The sequence below is a fragment of the Vespula vulgaris genome, chromosome 24 (genome assembly GCF_905475345.1).
Source record: "Vespula vulgaris chromosome 24, iyVesVulg1.1, whole genome shotgun sequence".
Classification (NCBI taxonomy): Eukaryota; Metazoa; Arthropoda; class Insecta; order Hymenoptera; family Vespidae; genus Vespula; species Vespula vulgaris.
In genome coordinates this window covers 297,821-315,810 of record NC_066609.1, presented here as the reverse complement: position 1 = coordinate 315,810, position 17,990 = coordinate 297,821, and the positions used below count along the sequence as shown (strand labels likewise).

At 39.5% G+C, this 17,990-nt stretch overlaps 2 protein-coding genes across 7 annotated transcripts in view; both read left to right on the top strand.

The window, feature by feature from the left end:
• LOC127071960 (uncharacterized) overlaps nt 1–17,990 on the top strand; it is a 269,111-nt gene that overhangs the window by 206,090 nt on the left and 45,031 nt on the right. The window lies entirely within an intron of this gene.
• LOC127071997 (putative cyclin-dependent serine/threonine-protein kinase DDB_G0272797/DDB_G0274007) lies at nt 324–17,366 on the top strand. The gene is made up of 2 exons (XM_051011974.1): nt 324–15,442; nt 16,774–17,366. The coding sequence occupies exons 1-2, from the start codon at nt 14,970–14,972 to the stop codon at nt 16,775–16,777; spliced, it is 477 nt and encodes a 158-aa protein (XP_050867931.1). The 5' UTR covers nt 324–14,969; the 3' UTR covers nt 16,778–17,366.

Genomic DNA, 17,990 nt, shown 5'->3' with positions numbered 1-17,990 from the left:
CCTTCCTTTTTTCCTTCCTCTTCTTCTTCTTCTTCTTCTTCTTTTTCTTCTGTGCTGTTGTTGCTGGTGCTGGTGCTGGTTTCGATACTTTTCTGCACCACGGCAATCTATTTTTTTTTATTTTTTTATTTTTATTTTTTTTGAAATAAGGTTATCTTGTAAGGGATCCGTTCAAGTAGAAAAACCCTTGGCAAACATCGTCGATTCTTGTCTATTTCTTGACTAGCTTTATCTTTTATCTTCTTTCTTTTTTCTTTGAGGTGGATTGGTGAAAGAGTAAGAGGATTCTCTTTCTTTCTTTTTTTTTTTTTAGTCTTTTTTCTTTCGACTCTTCCTCTTGTTCTTGTTCTTGTTCTTGTTCTTCCTTATCGTGGAACATCATCGAGACACCGACTTCCTGTATATATGTATAAAAAAAGAAAAAGAGTTGAGATCGCGCTCGAAGATTCGAATTAATTCGCATTAGTTCGTTCGTAAAGAAGTCCGGTCTGCCATCACCCTCCTTCGCCCAATCGCTTACCCTCTACGATCGACGATCGATTATTTTTGCACGATTTAAAGAAAATAAAGAATAAATTTGAAGCAATTACCTCTTCGCTAGTTCTTCCTTTCATTCTTTTTTTAATTGAAAATACAAGTAATTATATTTGAAAAGAGAGTTATCGATTTTCGAAAAAACATTACCGATCTCTTATTATTTATCCCAGCTATTATATCCGGACGCGGTGGTTTAAAATTTTTTGGAATGGCGAACAAAAAAAAAGAGTCGTCGCTCGAACAGAGGTAGAATCGTTAATTCGATCGCATTATTTTATGAATGATGAGGAAAGAGAAAAAAGATAATAATCACGAAGAAATCGATAGGGATAACTCGATAGAATTTTTTTCTGAATAATGAAAAGAAGATGGGATTGATTGAGGAAGGAAGAAAGATAAGATAGAAGAAAAAAAAAAGAGAGAAAAAAATATCAAACAATTACGAAGAAAAAGAGAAAAGAATTACGAGAAGAGAGAGAGAGAGAGAGAGAGAGAGAGAAAAAGAAAAAGGAAAAGGTTAGTCGTTTATTAAACGAGAAAAGGTCGCAAGGTCGCCATGTTCGTCGAACTCCGCCATTTCTCTTTTCTTCCCCGTCTAGCCAACCGGTTAATTCCAGACGTTCTTGGTAATACTATCGAGGACGTCGCACCGAAGAAAACACCGTTTCCTCTTTTCTCTTCTTTCTTCCTACTGGCTAGGAAGGAAGCACCGCATGCTTTTTCAATGGCGTATATCCGCATGTAGGAATTCTTTTGTTCTGCCGTTCATCGCGCCCAAGAGAGAAAGAGAGAGAGTTCGTGTATTATGTAATCTCGAAGCGAACGACGAACGACATGACGTGTGTTGTATGCGTGTAGTCAAAAGAGAGAGAGAGAGAGAGAGAAAAGATAGAGACATCTTATCGATTGAAACTCGTGCACGAACGATTCGATATCGTACGAAAAGTGAATAATAGAGAGAAATAAAAAAAAAAAGAATAATTTGTCCTTTTTCGACGAAGGAATTTCAACCAAGTCATTTAACCGTTTAGCGTTGCATTTGTCGACCCACATACATGCTTTACGGTACATAGAAAATATCATTACGATAGTACATAATACATATAAACGCGCATCGTTTATAAATAGAAACCAAAAGAATTTATTGAGCACGTAATAACGAAAATATATTGAAACAGAAATACGTAGTATAATTGTGCGTATCGAACTATCGCAACAAACGAGATATAACGTCGATAGATAAAATAAGGAAAATTACATATCTAATCGGTATGTTGCAATAACAGGCGCGAGTTAATCTAGAAAAGAAAAAGGATTAAAAGATCAGGAAGTATATACCATTAGTAGAACAAAAAAATTAAATAGATATGGGAACAAATATAATAATGATAATAATGATGATGATTATGATGATGATGATAACGATAATGATAATGATGATACGTGGACAAGCACTTTATAATTACTAATTTGATCCTTTGAACTCAATTTTCTTTATCTTTTTTCTTTTTCTTTTACTATTATCTTTTTCTCTTCTTTCTTCTTTTTTCTCCCTTTTCAATGTTATTGCGTCCGAGTTAGGCGTGTGAAAGAGAAAGGAAAAGATAATTATTTCTCGTCCGTGTTGATACATACGATAACGATAATAAATAAAAATAGTCGACTAAGAGATATAATACTTGTCACAATAACAAACGATCATTGTTCTCGTCCGAGAGATGACATAAGAGTTTTATAAGAAATTTCTATTGTCGTCTTCGGTTTGACGTACGAGTTGAAAGGGTTAAAGCGATACGTTCCTTAAAAGTTTTGTCTTTAGAACTTTGATAGATCATTAGAGTCTATAGTAGACATACTTTAAACTTCGATCCAAGGTTCGTATTAATTCCAACATTTTTCTCTCCTACATACGTTTTAAACGACATGTGTAACTCGCTTCATAACTTAACAGTTCAAACTAATAACGTTAAAGAATATACGATTTCGAAGACGATCTTTCCACGTTCTCGCATTTATCAATTTTTCATAAAAATCTCGCCTGTCTCGAATTTTTTTTAACGATAACATATACATACCTACATACGTGTATATATACGTCGTAACTATACGTTTAAACTAAACCTGTATGCAGAATAAGTCGACAAACTTTGTCTCGATATATCGAAGAAAGTACTTTTTTAAAGTTTATCAAGTAATGTAGGTCATTCAATGATACGACGCCTTTGGATCGACATTTACTTATAGTGTCACTCCTTGTTATCGACGCAACAATGGCTGCGATATATAAAAAAAAAAAAAAAGGAAAAAAAATAGAGAGAGAGAAAGAGGGGATATCAAAGAAGGAGAGAGGGAGAAAGAAGCGCGAAGGTCATAAGGGACAAGCATGCACGGACTCAAAGGGGGAATTGATAGAAGCATGTATTCGTCTTGCCAACGCAACAGGAAACACGTACGCGACAACGAATGGTAATAATAAAGGGGTATATTCGTTCTAGCAACAACGATCCATTATATTACTTTGCCAAGTTAATATTCTATCTTTATCTTTTCTCGTAGAAAATTCTCAATAAGGCGTTTCTTTCTCTTTCCCTCTTTCTCTCTCTCTCTCTCTCTTTCTCTTTCTCTTTCAAGAGCCCGTGATATCACGTAATCGTAATTTCCCTTCTAATTTAATCCCAACGATCGTTTTGACCTTTTCTAACGTAGGAAAAGTAGTATTTCCGATAGAAAAAGGGAAAGAAAAAGAAACAGAGAAAAAAAAAGAAAAACAGAAAAATAAGAAGAATTCTCGTTAACGTTCCTCGAACGTAATCAAAGCATTTTAAGTTTCCTGTCACGTGCCAAAACGTAGTTAACGTTGCTCGCGAAAATATATATATATATACCTATATATGTATATATGCGCGTATATACAGGGTGTCTCGTTTGAAATTTCTCACGCAGAATTGTTTCCCAAATCGCCAAGCTCTTTTCGAACGATTATTTTCAAACGAAACTTGACTCGTTTCCACGGGAGGGACAAATTTTCTCTTCGGTGGACGTGCTCTCAAGGTGACCTTTGTCTTTCTTTTCTCTTTCTTTCTTTTTTTTTTTCTTGTACGAAACTTTGAACTACCTTGTAAAACCAAAGTGGTGTTATGGTGTCAACGAACCGCCTTTCGAAATAATAATAATAATAATAATACTAATAATAATAATGGACTTGCAAGTCTAAAGAAATGCAAAGCGTCGCTTTAAATAAAAGAAAAGGTCAACTTAGAATTATCTCAAATTATTATCAATCGAGGCACGTTCGCCTAAAGAAGAAGATTCCTCATCGCCATAAGATGTGTTCCACTTTTTAGAATAAATGAATTATTTCGAAAGAGAATCTCTTGAAACGTGTTAATTATTTTCGATATAATTGCCTACGAAACGTTAAGTGGGCGCGAGGGTGAGACACCCCGTATATCTACTTATCTACGTATATAAATCGGACGTTAGAAATTCGTTCCTTTTCTTCAAATAACAGTAGTTTACAAGGCACGTTTTCTACGTACATACGTGTTATGTACTTTCAAACGTCGCGTCGACGATCCTACCAAATACTTTTACCAATCGCGTTCGACAAAAACGCTTAGGAAAGATCGATACGTTTGTTTTCTTCCTCGAACTCGCGTTCCCATTCACGCGCTACATACACGCACGTACGCACGCACTCACGCACTCACGTAACCACCCACATGCAAGCACGGAACAAGAGGACGTAACGAGTTTTTTGTCTTTCTTTCTTTTTGCGTGTGTCGTACGTGCGTCGTACGTGTGTCGTCCGTGTGTTTTTTTTTTCTTTCTTTCTTTCTTTCTTTCTATTACGCATCCCGTGTACACGATGTCACGTGACCAATATGGCCGACACCATCTTGCAAATAACGATCCATCCATCCATCTGTCTCACCTTATTTCGTCGTTTTTTTCTTTTTTCGAAAAAAGACACACGAGTGTTTCGTGTTGTTGTAAATTAGCGATTAGAAGAAGGAAAAAAACAAATAATACGAAAAAAGAAAACGAGTTCGTAAAGGTTATCGTATCTGTTAAACGTTTAAGCGAAAAAACTCAGCACGTCTAACGTATCAATTTTAAGGAGCAATTCCATTTTGATAAATACATGTGCGATACGAGTTTTGTATCGAGAAAAGGCGACAATAAAAGAGTTTTATTAATATAAACGCACGACGATAAAATATTGAGTAATATGTTTTAATAGGATCATATTCTTATCGAATCTTATCGAAATAATACGTTTGTCTTGCTTTCATAAAATCCACTTGGTTACGGTTTATACACAAGTATCGTAATGTTATAGGTATTCGATTGAGCTAAAGTCAAACGCGTATGTTCACGCGACTAGACCGTAATACCGAATGTTTCATTGTTACGATCAAAACGATGAATTAATTTTTAATTGAGCGAATCTGTTTAGTCTTACAAATATATATCTGATCGTTCGAATCGTTAAAAATTGTTCGACGATCGTGATTTCGTTCGAGTCATTGATTTAACGATATTTTGTTAAGATTATGATTATTTCGAATTCGGATAAAAAACAAATTGTCGATGACAAATGGTTGATGAGCATACGGTATCTATCAACTCGTTAATAAACTTTATAACATTGTAAATAATACATTGAGACCTTTCTACGGCAATAGGAGTTTAAATATGTATGTAAGAGTTAGGTTAGGTCACGAAACCGAATCCGATGGCTATAGAAAACCACCGGAAGCACGATGGAACTCAGAAATGAACTTTCAACCTAGAAATCGGGTTTCTCTTACAACGAACGAAGTTATGTTATCCAACTTTGATAATGGTTAACGTCAAGCAGTCGGAAATTCATAGTGATTCTTCGGAAAACTCGAAAATTTCTTCGAATAAGTACGTAGTCCAATCGATTACAAGTATTCGACGATAAGACACGTGCTGCAGTTTGCTTTAAGAACGAACGAACGAACGAACGAAAGCTATTACATCGGGTATCGTGACGGAACGACCTTGAATGAGGAGAAACTGTCGAAAGTCGAAAGCTATTAATTGCTGACTCAGAGCTCGGACATCATCGCTCCGATACGCATATATATATATATACATACATACATACACCTACGCACACGTTGTACGAACGAACGAACGAATTTGTAAATTTGAACGTACGTATACTCTCTCTCTCTCTGTTTCTCTGTGTGCGCGCGCGTGTAGATTGGGATGTGATGTATCTCGTGGGAAGAGGAATTCGTGGAACACAAGTAATGAGAATCTTTCTCTCTTTCTCTTCGTCGTATATTGAAAAGTATTTCACTTAAGTAGAAAAGAAGAACTTGCTAAGGCGGTCTGAATTCTTGGAAATTCAAAGAACTACCTCGAAATTCCTTAAGCGAAGTACATACATACGACCTTGAGAGAAGTCGGTGGAACCTTCTCGAGAGCGAAGTTTCCATGAAAGTTATACGAGACAAGCGGGTGAGGAGTTAAGCGAATAAGGTGGGGGTAACGGTGAATGAGGAGTGGGGGAAGGGGAGGGATGAAGAGGAGGAAGAGGAGTTCTGCGCGTTCGAGGTATATACCTCGGTCGTTGTATCGTTGCCCGGGACCGTGCCATGACCTCACCAACACATCGTGCTAGTTTCGTGTCGAGCTAAGTTCGGAGAACGAGCCATGAGAGAGAGAGAGAGAGAGAGAGAGGCAGAGATTGAGAGGGAGAGTCTGAGGGAGGGACAGCTTCCCTCGCAACCTCTATCTCCTCTCGTGTTTCATCAACCTCACGTTCGTTCGCTTTCCTCCTCTTTCTCTCTCTCTCTCTCTCTCTCTCTCTCTCTCTTCCCGTGATACAACTTCAGATAAAAGCTTAGACTCTCGATCGAGTCAATAAGTCAAGCACGAGACTACCATTATCTCGATTATTTCGTCCACTTTTGATCTCGATCGTTAACAGACGGGATCATAGGGCTTTGGGTAAAAATAAGAAAAAGAAAAAGAAAATATATATATATATAGCTATAGGAAAAAACATTTCATTATTTCAAGATGGCGATTAAGAACGACTGAGAAATAAATTTCGATAAAAATGTTGAATCGGAGAAAAAAGTTTCTTCGTATTTTAATGCAACGGTAAATCAAGTTAACGAATGTAATCGAATATTTTCTCACAAAGTAGTGCCCATCATTCAGATTGAAATTTGAAAAATTTCATTTCGTAGAATGACGATAAATGAAAGATCCTTCGTTTTAAGGATAGTTAATATCTATGAGAAATAATTTATTTATAACTCGAAAGAAAATTATTCAAACTTCAATTTATTTCACTCCATCGATATTTCACTCGTCGTTCCATTACGCCGATTTCTTATTACGATATTCTTCCGATCGAAATATTTCATGAAATTAATCCGAAACTTTTATTAGTTATCTTACCGGCATAATTACGTAAATATTAACCTACATAAACTTTCGCGAGGAGAATAAGTGAACGAAAGAAATGTTACAAAAAACAAAACAAAAAAGAAAAGAGAGAGAAAGAAAGAAAGAAAGAAAGAAAGAAAGAAAAAGCAAAAAGGAAAACGGGCACGTACCACGCACATGTAAATATTAAAATCACATTTGTTGTACGAATCTCGTTTGTTATACCATCTTACTTTCAAATTTGATTTTACCTCGGCATAGTTCGAAATAACAGTAAAAGGATACGCGTGTATAGTAGAGAATATAACAGGAAACTCGCTACGAATGTCGAACTAGAAACGGGGTAAAGTCCTGGTATGCGATGACTACCCTCCACTTCCGCCCTTCTCGAAAGGGGATGGAATGCGTTTACCGGCGTACGAAGAGGGGTGGCTTGCACGTTGAATACGGGGTGAGAGAGAGAGAGAGAGAGAGAGAGAGCGAGGGAGGCTGACACCGGATAGAATCGATAGTAACTTTGTACGGACACAAGAGCTTCCACCTCCTCTTTTCAAGGGAGGGTGGAAACTCATCGCAAACACACGTACACGACGCACACGTACACACACATATATACACACGATTCGATGAAAACGTGTGAGATGGGTTAGAACGAAAGGACAGGGACGGGTCTACGTGTACGTGTATATATATGTTGTGTGTATACCTACGTGCGTGTATACGAGAGAGAGGAGAGTATATGTATGTGTACTTTAGCCCCGATCAAGGCCGTTCGTTCGCTCACCGCGACTGGGATCGACGTGATTCCAATTTACTCGTTCTCCCTCCTCCCTTTCCCTCTCCATTCCTCTCCACCCTCTCATCCCGCCTATCCAAATCCTTCTCACCGAACGATAGTTTCAATCCACGTGCCAAATTCCACGCGTAGAGAAAGAGAGAATATCGTCTCTGCGATTATTATAACCGGTTGCGAATAGTGCGAGGTCATGTCGTGGAACAGATGAAAATACACAACGAAAGAGAAACTATCGACGAACTAAACGCGAAATGCGTAATATAGTTGAGTAAATATTAATCTTTCGTATCTACCCGTTTCCAAACGATATCGTCGTCGTCGACGTCGTCGACGTCGTCGTAGTCGTTGTCGTTATTGTCATTGTAGTGGTACGATCTGAACCTTTACAGTCTCTCGATTGGTTCACGGAGTGCAAACGTAATCTCAAATAGAAATGGGAGGAAACAAACCGGTTTATTTTCTATCATGGAAGCGTATTATCTTATGAAAAAAAAAAGATCGAAATAAATAAAAGAAATAAAAAAGAAAAATAAAGAAACGACACGGAAAAAAGAAAAAGCACATACCCGAGACCGCCTATAACAATCGGATGAAGTACGAATAATGAAAAAAAAAAAAATGTAAAGAATAAAAGAAAAAAAATGAAAGAAAAAAGTAAAAAAAAAAAGGAAGAAACAAAAAAAAGGGAAAAAAAGCAAAAGTACGACCGACGACCGACCGTCTAAAAGTCGACGTTGCAAAGGAAGAAAATAACGGAAGTAGAGGCTAAAGACACATAATAAATGAGTGCATCGCTTAACACCTCTCCTCTCTCCCCGTCTCGAACGTAAATGAGGAAAATCATTGTCGGCTCGATCACAAAGTATATCGAGTTTCGAGACTCTAGAGTATACCGCTATTTGGAAAACGATCCGGATAAGGCAAGCAAGCAAGCAAGCAAGCAAGTAAGCAAGCAAGCAGGCAAGCAAGCAAGCAAGCAAGCAAGCAAGCAGCTCCTACAAGAGAGCCACTCGTGTGCAGATCTCTGTCCTTGAATACGAAGGAGGATGAAGTCGGTGTTTCGTGTGTGTATTTGCGCGTGTATTCGTGTTGTACGCGTTCACGCACCGTGGGACGACGCAACGTACGATATCCTGTTCTGCTTAGTATGTATATATATATATATGTATATATATGCATATATATATGTATGTATGTAGGTATATATATATTTGGACGTGTTGAGCGCGAGCACACCTATTTCCATGTGTTTGTGCTTGGTCGTAACGCATGTAAGCAGAATGCAAACAGCTGCCGGGAATGCGGGAGACAGCAGGCACTCGAAACGAGCATTAATGTCCCTCTTCGGCCATGTTACATAAACCGAGTGGACTTTTCTCTCTCGCTCTCCGTTTCTCTCTGTCTTTCTCCTTTCAACCGATTAGTTACGAAGAATATCAAACGCAAATGAGGAGACGATGAGAACGACGACGACGACGACTATGGCGATTAGCTTTCAAAGAAATTATCGCTAAGCATTTTCCTATGACTTCCGTTTCTTGCGCAACTACGTTCGTATTACGTTAACAAAATCGAACGAGCAGACGTTAATTCGCTTATCTCTTCTCCGTTTCTTTTCTTTTCCCGTCTTGTCTTGTTCTTTTCTTTTCTTTTCTTTCCTTCTTTTATTTATTTCATTTTATTATTTATATTTCGTCTACATGCGCGTTCTTAATTACTTAATTACAAAAGAAACTGAAATAAGCGCATCTTGTTAAAGCGCTTTATCGGTAGGTTAAATATCGCTTGTTAAACTCTTATCGTCGTACACTTTTATTGATATTCCGTATTTATCAAATAAGGCGGCCATGTTCTTCTATACACTCGCTAAAAATATTACGTTATTACTTGGAGTCACGTGGAACACGATTCTCGAAAGTTGATTCGTTCTGTTCGTCTTAAAGCGGGAGATACAAAGAAACACGTATACTCGTCTCCCTCTCTCTCTCTCTCTCTCTAACTTTTTTCTCACTTTCAAGAGGGAGAAATGTTATCGGGTATAGCATTTTCCATTCGAGAGCGTTACGTCAGTCGTGTAATCGAACACGATAAGGGAACGAGAGATATCGGGGATGTGATGGTGGTGATGGTGTGGTATTGCTTGGTTGCGTGCGACTCTCTCGCGCGCGCGTTCGTGTGTGGTGTGTGTGTGAGAGAGAACGTGTGCGCGAGCGCGAATGCTCGGCGAAATGAAATTATTATTCGCTTCGGTGCCGGCGACGATTGCGTAGATTTGCGTGCACGTGTGCCGCATGTTTTCGCGCGTCGTCGGCCGTCACCGTCGCCGCTGCCGCTGCCGCCGCCGCCGCCACCTCCGCCGCCACCTCCGCCGCCATGATTGCCGGCGTGGCCACGTCGCGTATACTCGAGTGACTAATCGCTTACGAATCGCTCTATACGACGTTCGACTTATCACACGAGGAGAAGCTTATAATAATCGTCGATTAGGACATAAAATCCGTCGATCGTCGACATTTTCGCTGCGTTCCATTCGAATCGAATTTACATATCCTCAACGGAATACGGAAGATCGTAAATACGGGACTCGTAAAAAAGTGAAGGTTAACAAGATTGTTTATATATATATATATGTATGTATGTATATGATATATGTGTATATAGTGTATTATTTCGGTCAAATAACTTTGTTCGGTCGACGAGGTTTTTTCCGTCTTAGGTTACATCTAAGCGAAGAATAATTTTTTATCAGAACCGACCCGATAAATAGATCGTCGTATTTCGAAATATCGTATACCTGTTATATTTTATTTCGCACGTTGGCACGTGTAAGATATTTTTGTGAAGCGTGTATTTGGCAACACTGGATACCGCAGACATTTAATTATCGCGAAACAATCGACTATAAACAAAACGTATTAGTATTTATAAATACAGAGCGTTTCCGACCCGATGGTAATGCCGGAAGGAGGGTGAATCTGCATGAACAAATAACTCGATACCGTAGATCGACGTTTTACGGTTAAGATAGGAGGACACGTTTTCGAATAAATCGACTTGAAATATTCGTCGATTACGAGCAATGTCAATGATATTATTCCATACAGCGTATAAATAATACAGCACCATGCCGAGATACGTCAATAATACACGTTAGCAAAATGCGTTTACGTTCGGTAGACGTTTGAAGTACCTGCGTAGTTAGGGTCATATATTTTTACGATACTTAAAGGTCGAATATTTGTCGGACGTATCATTATCGCATAAATACCTGCCAAACGCAACAAACGAGTTTACTCGAGCTCTAATCCTCTTGTAGCAACCGACGATACTTTTGACCTGGCTTTACCTGCTCGTATCTCTTTCTGGTCGGAGTCTTTGCGGTCGTATCTTTGGAGATAATTATAGTATTGTATTCTATCTTGACCATCGACTTCGTAGAAACGACCATTCAAAAACAGAGACGCCATTCAAAACGACGTAATTACGCGTCTAATGCGAGCTAATCGACAACGACAATAACAACGATAAAAACAACGACGACAACAAAATTCTTGTCGTCGGTTCGTTCTTAACGTGGTATAAACTTTGAAATAAACACGAGCCAATTTGGTCTTCTTTCGAAACGGATAAGAAAAAAACAGGTTGCTCTTGAATCGACCAGTAAGGTTAGACGCTCGGCATCTCGTAGTAGAAGTTTGGTTGTCTTCTCAAAGTTGCACGAGGTCAAAGAGACGGAGACAGAGACAGATAGAGACAGATAGAGACAGAGAGAGAGAGAGAGAGAGAGAGTAAATGAAACTTTTTGTAACCAATCGAACGACACAGCGTAGTTTCCCGTTAGGAAAAAGATTCTCAACGAATAAATAGATGTTTGCGAAAGTGTAGCACGTTCTTTCGATCGTTCCGAGTATCTATCTCTGCCTCTCTCTCTCTCTCTCTCTCTCTTTCCATCTCTCTCCCTCATTTTTACCGCGTTGAAAGTTACGAGATCTAATCTAGAACAACGCGATTTTATTTGCCATACGTAAATTCTCCCACGTATCTCTCTTTTAACGATTCACGATTCGATCGTTTGATACCTGCTTGAAGGATTGCTCGTGGAAAAAAAAGACGCAAACAAAATACAAAAAACAGGTTATTTCCTCGTTACGTAAGCGTTCTCCTTAGAAAACGTATATTCCTAAGAATTCAAGATACGTATGTGTGTATTTTATACACACACACACACACACACACACACACACACACACACACACACACACATATAGATCAAACAAGGCGTACGGAGTATAAGAGACGATGTAAAATATCGTCTTAAGCGGAAAAGATGTGCCAGTTGATCGAGAGGATTAACTTCTCAGACGTATACCGGTATTGGCTTTTCCGTTCGCTTCGTAAAGGGATCAAGGCCAAGAGGCAGAAACCGTAGAGTCGATTCCAATGACTCTGAATGCCGGTGAAACGCGACGGTGCTACGGTACATATTTCCTTCTTCGTTTCGATGGAAAGAAAAGAAAAGAAAGAAAGAAAGAAAGAAAGAAAGAAAGAAAGAAAGAAAGTATGAAGTATGAAGAAAGAAAAATAAAGAAAAAAGTATATATAGAAGAAGAGAAAGAGATAGACGAAGAGAGAGAGGAAGGAAAGGAGAAAAAATAAAAAAAAAAAAAATGTTAAAAAGAAAAAAAAAAAGCAGAGCACTTTGGTAGAACGATATCCGTAGAAGCGAGGCAGGCGAGCAAGCAAGGAGGCAAGCAAGCGGCGGGCACACGCGCGAGCACGTGTGCGTGAATGCACAGGGAATTTTTTTTGTGCCAGCCAGGCAGCAGCCAGCAGCAACCAGCAGCCAAGCCAGCAGCAGCAGCAGCAGCAGCAGCAACGGAGAGTAATCGTGCCTCGAGACTCGACCGCTCGCTCCGTTCGCCTCGGTCATGGGTGGAAGTATGGTAGAGGGGGAGAGCTGCATCGTTGTTCGGGGTCGGAGCGAACGAACGAGAACGAGCGAGCGAGCGAACGAGCGAGAATATAGAAAGAGAGTGAGCGAGAGAAAAGCCGGCGGCGCGGCACGGCGCGTATGGAACGGTGGTGGGGAGAGAGCCGCGTGGTGGGGAGAAGAACGGGTCGTTTGGGTGTCGGCGGTGGTAGAGTACGAGTGGTGGGGGAAGTCTGGCTCGAGCAACGACGCGCCGTCCGTGGTGGGGGGCGAGTTCTCTCGACTGCCGCAGTAGAGTAGCGGCCTTCGACGCGATCTGATCTTGGTTCTCTTCGAGAAAGTGTGCGCGCGCGCACACGCACATACACGCTGTTACATATATATATATATGTGTGTATGGATATATACGTATGTACTTTAACGTCCTACTCTCCCCTAAATACGGTGCTGCGCCGAGAACTTAACGCACTGCGCAGGCCACTTTTCTTCTCTCTCTCTAACCGTTCTCATCTCGTCTCATCTCGCATAATGCCGGCCCTTTCTCTTTGTATACTTCTTCGTCCCAGCTGAAACGTGAATTTTCTTTCTCGACCGAACGAAGACAGAGATAGAAAGGAAGAGGGAGATAGGGATAGAGAGAGAGAGAGAGAGAGACTGGTGTTTTTACTGGTGTTTTTTTCGTGAAAAAAACAAGTTACAATTTTTTGTTTCTCCTTATTTTTTTTTTTATCGTCATCGTCATCTCGTGAGCTACGTTCTCAGTGGGGTGTTTCCAGCGGATTTACAGTGAATCAGTGAATCAGTTTCGTTTTTTTTTGCCTTCTCTCTTTGGACTATAATCAGTGAGTGCCATTGCGCGTAATTCTCCGTAAATTTCCTGCTTTTTCTTACTTCTCGTTGCGAGAGACCTTTTTTTTTTCCTCACTCTTTTTTGTCAGGTCGTTCCGTTAAACGCTCGAGTTCTTCCGACACGTCGCAAGGGATCACCTTCTTATATATACGTACATAAACATACATACAACAAACAAACATACATACATATATATATATATATACACACACACATAATACCTATGTATCTCTTACTGCGTGTGCCGTAAAAAAAGTATAGAGGAAGAGTGAAGAAGGAAGTGGTGCATCGGTCGTGGCGCGAAAGGAAAAAACGAGAGAGAGAGAGAGAGACAGACAGACAGAGAAAGAGAGAGAGAGAGAGAGAGAGAAATAGAGTTGGCGAGACATCGAGAGTCAACGAGGAAGAAAGAGAGAAGAGTGTACTACTCTTGTGTATGTGTGCGTGTGTATGTGTAAAGTAGTGAGTGAGACAGAGAGAGAGAGAGAGAAAGAAGCCGGGGAGATCGACCATTGTTCGTCGGTCGATCGACGACTAGCAGGAGTCGCTTCGTGCACGTTCGGCAATCTTCGTGGCTGATCGTCGACGCGTAGCTCTCTTCTCTTTTGCCGCACGCCGTGCAGATCTCTCGACGTCGCACGCAGTAGTGCGCGCGACAGGGTTAACCCGACGAGAGAAGTCGGTAGTGCGCTCGTTTCTTCTTCTTCTGTCGTATTATTTCCTTCGGAGTAGTGATAGCGTGATATAGATATACGTATATATATATATATATATATAGAGAGAGGAAGAAAGATACATAACATATATGTTTTCTGCGTTTGATCGTTCTCAACTACTGACGTGTCTTTAAGTTTTTCTTTTCTTTTTTTTTGGTGTTCTTTGTGTGTTGGTGGTTGGTCGTCCTCCGCGCTCCGTCTTTGCTCAATCTGTGTGTTTTCTCGTCAATGTGTGTGGTATTATCGAGAGAAAAGTTAATATATATATTATATATATATATATACATAAATCGAGAAAAAATCGTGGCCCGTTTGGAGGAGAAAGAAATTGTCGAGACGTCGCTTTCTAATACTAGTAGTAGTAGTAGTAGTAGTAATAATAATAATAATAGCAAAAAAAATAATAATACGCAGTGTCGAAGAAGGGAAAATTTTCACGGGCAAACTCGAGACGGTTCGTGAGAAGCCGTCTCGAGAGATGAACCTTCGCGGTAGAGCGAAGAGTAGTATTGTGATTCGTACGATGATTACGAAGAGTGATAAAAAGGTGTTGGTGAATATAACGAATACGAAGACGAAGTCGAAGACGAAGTCACTGAAAATAATTAACGGATTAACGGTAATAATAGTGCCGAGAGCGTGCGGAGATAAGAAGAGAGGAAGAAGGACGACGAAGACGAAGAGGATAGAAAACGTAAAAGCAGCATGCCACCGGTGTTAGGAGGCGCGGCAATGGCGGTCCTTCCGGTAAGCCCGCAGACGGCTACGCAGGGTAACCCGCACCACCACCACCATCACGGTCATCACGTACACCAAGGGCAAACGCAGGTTTTGATCGCGGCCGCCGGCGCAGGCACGCAGGCTCAGCCGCAGCTGCTTTATCAACCTTATAATCTGATGCCGGCGACTGGTTCGCCGTCGCATCAGCCACCCTTTCAGCAACATCATCATCAGTATCAACATCATCAACATCAACAGCAACAACAAGCTCAACAGCAGCAGCAGCAACAACAACAACAGCAGCAGCAACAACAACAACAACAACATTCGTCGCCTCCACCGACGCAACATCAACAGCAACAACAACAGCATCAACATCATCCGGCTGCCGCCCAACAACAGACCAGTTTTCTCACGAACGACGTTGGAAACGCCGTAACCACAGCTGCGTTGGCCTTGTAAGTTCCTTCTACAACCAAAACTTATCTTATTCCCGTTTCCGAGATTATTCTTTCAAGGTCTTTCGATATATATATATATATATATATATATATATATATATATATATATATATAGAAAAGTTACAAATTCTGTTTTTAAAGCTCCGCGTGCGAAACTCGCGTTGACGCGGTTCTTTCTAACCTTGACTCAAGGTCGTTGTTCTTACTCCTAAATACTTGCTCCATTTTTTTCTTCCTTCTTTTTATTTCTCTCTTTTCTTTTCTCTCTCTCTCTCTCTCTTTTTCCCCTGAAACAACGATCGATTTACGTTCGAAGTATACGATATAAAAAAAAATCTAACCAGCGAAAAAGAATTTAAAAGAAACTTTGGAATCAAGGTCGATACTTTTCGAGTCGAGTAGAGATATATTCTCGAACGTTTTTTTTTTTTTTACACATTCTAACGATCGCTGAAATCCTTTCGAAAAAAACCCGTCTTTTTTAAATTTAATTTTAAATACCGGCGACATTATCGAGTAAGATTGAGGCAGGACGATAGTATGTATATATATAATTATTATTATTTTATTTTTCTCATGAATATCTTCGGATCGTCGAAGACCTTTTGAGGAGAAACTCCTTTTTTTCTTTTTCCTTTTTTTTTTTTTTTAAGTATCGACTATATCTGCGATGTTTTCGAACTCGTAAGATTAAGGCTAAAGGATTATATATACATTTATTTATATATATTTATATATATATATATATATATATATATATATATATTCTATGGATATATTCATGGCAAGTTCTAAGCTATACGTTAGCGATCTCGTCGTTCCAACGTAAGCGTACACCTTTTACGCGGTCAGAATGAGTCGGATCGCAACCGAGACTGGATCTTCGCAAAACTGGTTTTCTTCTTGGTAGTTGCGCAACTGGTCTCTCTTTCTTTCTTTCTTTTTCCTTTCTTTCTTTCCTTCTTTCTTTCATGAATACGTTAATCGTCTTAAAAAAAAAAAGAAAAAGAAAAAAAAATGTTGGAAACTTCCCTCCCACTTATCTTCGTTTCCCGTTCTACCGATCGATATTTTCCGTTAAACGCGATACGTATGTGTGTGTATGTACATACATATATATATTCGTACCCCATTTAACAAGTGAATCCTTCTTAAAACTCACACGGTCATGCAGGAGGAGATTCAACGGCGTTCGGAAAGAGTATCGTTACCCTTGGTAATAAGCTCGAAGTTACGACAACTATTACCATAAATATGATAATCGTATTCGGAAATCGACCTCCATTTCGACTAAACCGCAACGTAATTTATGATAATTTTGATCGTAGATAAACGACGAGAAGAGACGAGAAGAACGCGTTGTTACATTCTCGGCCATACCGGGAGATGTCTACCGTAGTACTATATTCTGGCGTACCATAAAATATTACCCTCTTATGTACGGAACAAAAATTTTACGACCGGTGCGACTTCTCGCACTAGTACGTACAATATCGTCTCGTTCCGATCGAAAAGGTATCCTTAAGATCAACGAAGAGAGAGAGAGAGAGAGAGAGAGAGCAATACTCGTGGACAAAATCGATATCGTACAAACAAAAGTCGCTAATCGATTCGAACGACGAAATAATTTTTGCGAGAGTTTCACTCGAGTGAAACTCGATGGAATTATGTTTGGATATTACACTCCAAAAACGACCTTTCGTTTTTGCACGTTGCGTTTAATAATCCTCGATTACCATTGAATATATCGATTCCAATTCTGGAATTCCTATAATTTCTAATTACGTAAAGGTATACGAGTGAAAAAGCTTTGTGAATGAAAAAGAATTTTTTGTTCGATATGTGAAAACAATTGTATGAAACAGGTTTAATGATCTGTGACGCACGAATAAAGAAAAAAGCTGATACTCATTGGAGTATATTTAAACGTTTCATCGATGTTTAAAAAAAAAAATATCAGTATCTATAATAAAATATCAATAAATACGATATAAGCGACGCAATCCAGAAGCAATCCTGATCATTTATACTTAAAAAAGTATTCGTATGTATTTACAATAATACTTATCGTTAATTACGGATTATATATGAATCAAAACCCTTCGTTCGTGTTGGACATCGAGTTCCTCTCGAAAAAATAAAATTCGCATCTTTTGACCAGTGATGTAACTGTCCAGTGATGATGGGGGGGGGGTGGTTGGCGTAGATACCGTGTGGAGAAATGTTGCGGAGACTGCTATTAAAAATGATAATCGAAAGAATTTATTTTATTCGGATTCGCGCCTATCACTGAATGTTTTAAATTCCTCGGGAAACAGAAGAGATTCTAAAATGGAGTAAAGGATAAGAGCGAGAAAGAGAAAGAGATAAAGATAGAGATAAGAAATAATAGTGGCATAAACTAAGCGATATAATCGGGGGAGGAGGAGCAGTAGGGATAGAGGGGTAGGAAGGAGGGAGGGTGGTAGAGGTAGGGGTCCTGGGAAAATGTAACAATGCGGTTAATCGGGCGCCTGGCTGGCTCTTCGACCTAAAGGCAACAACG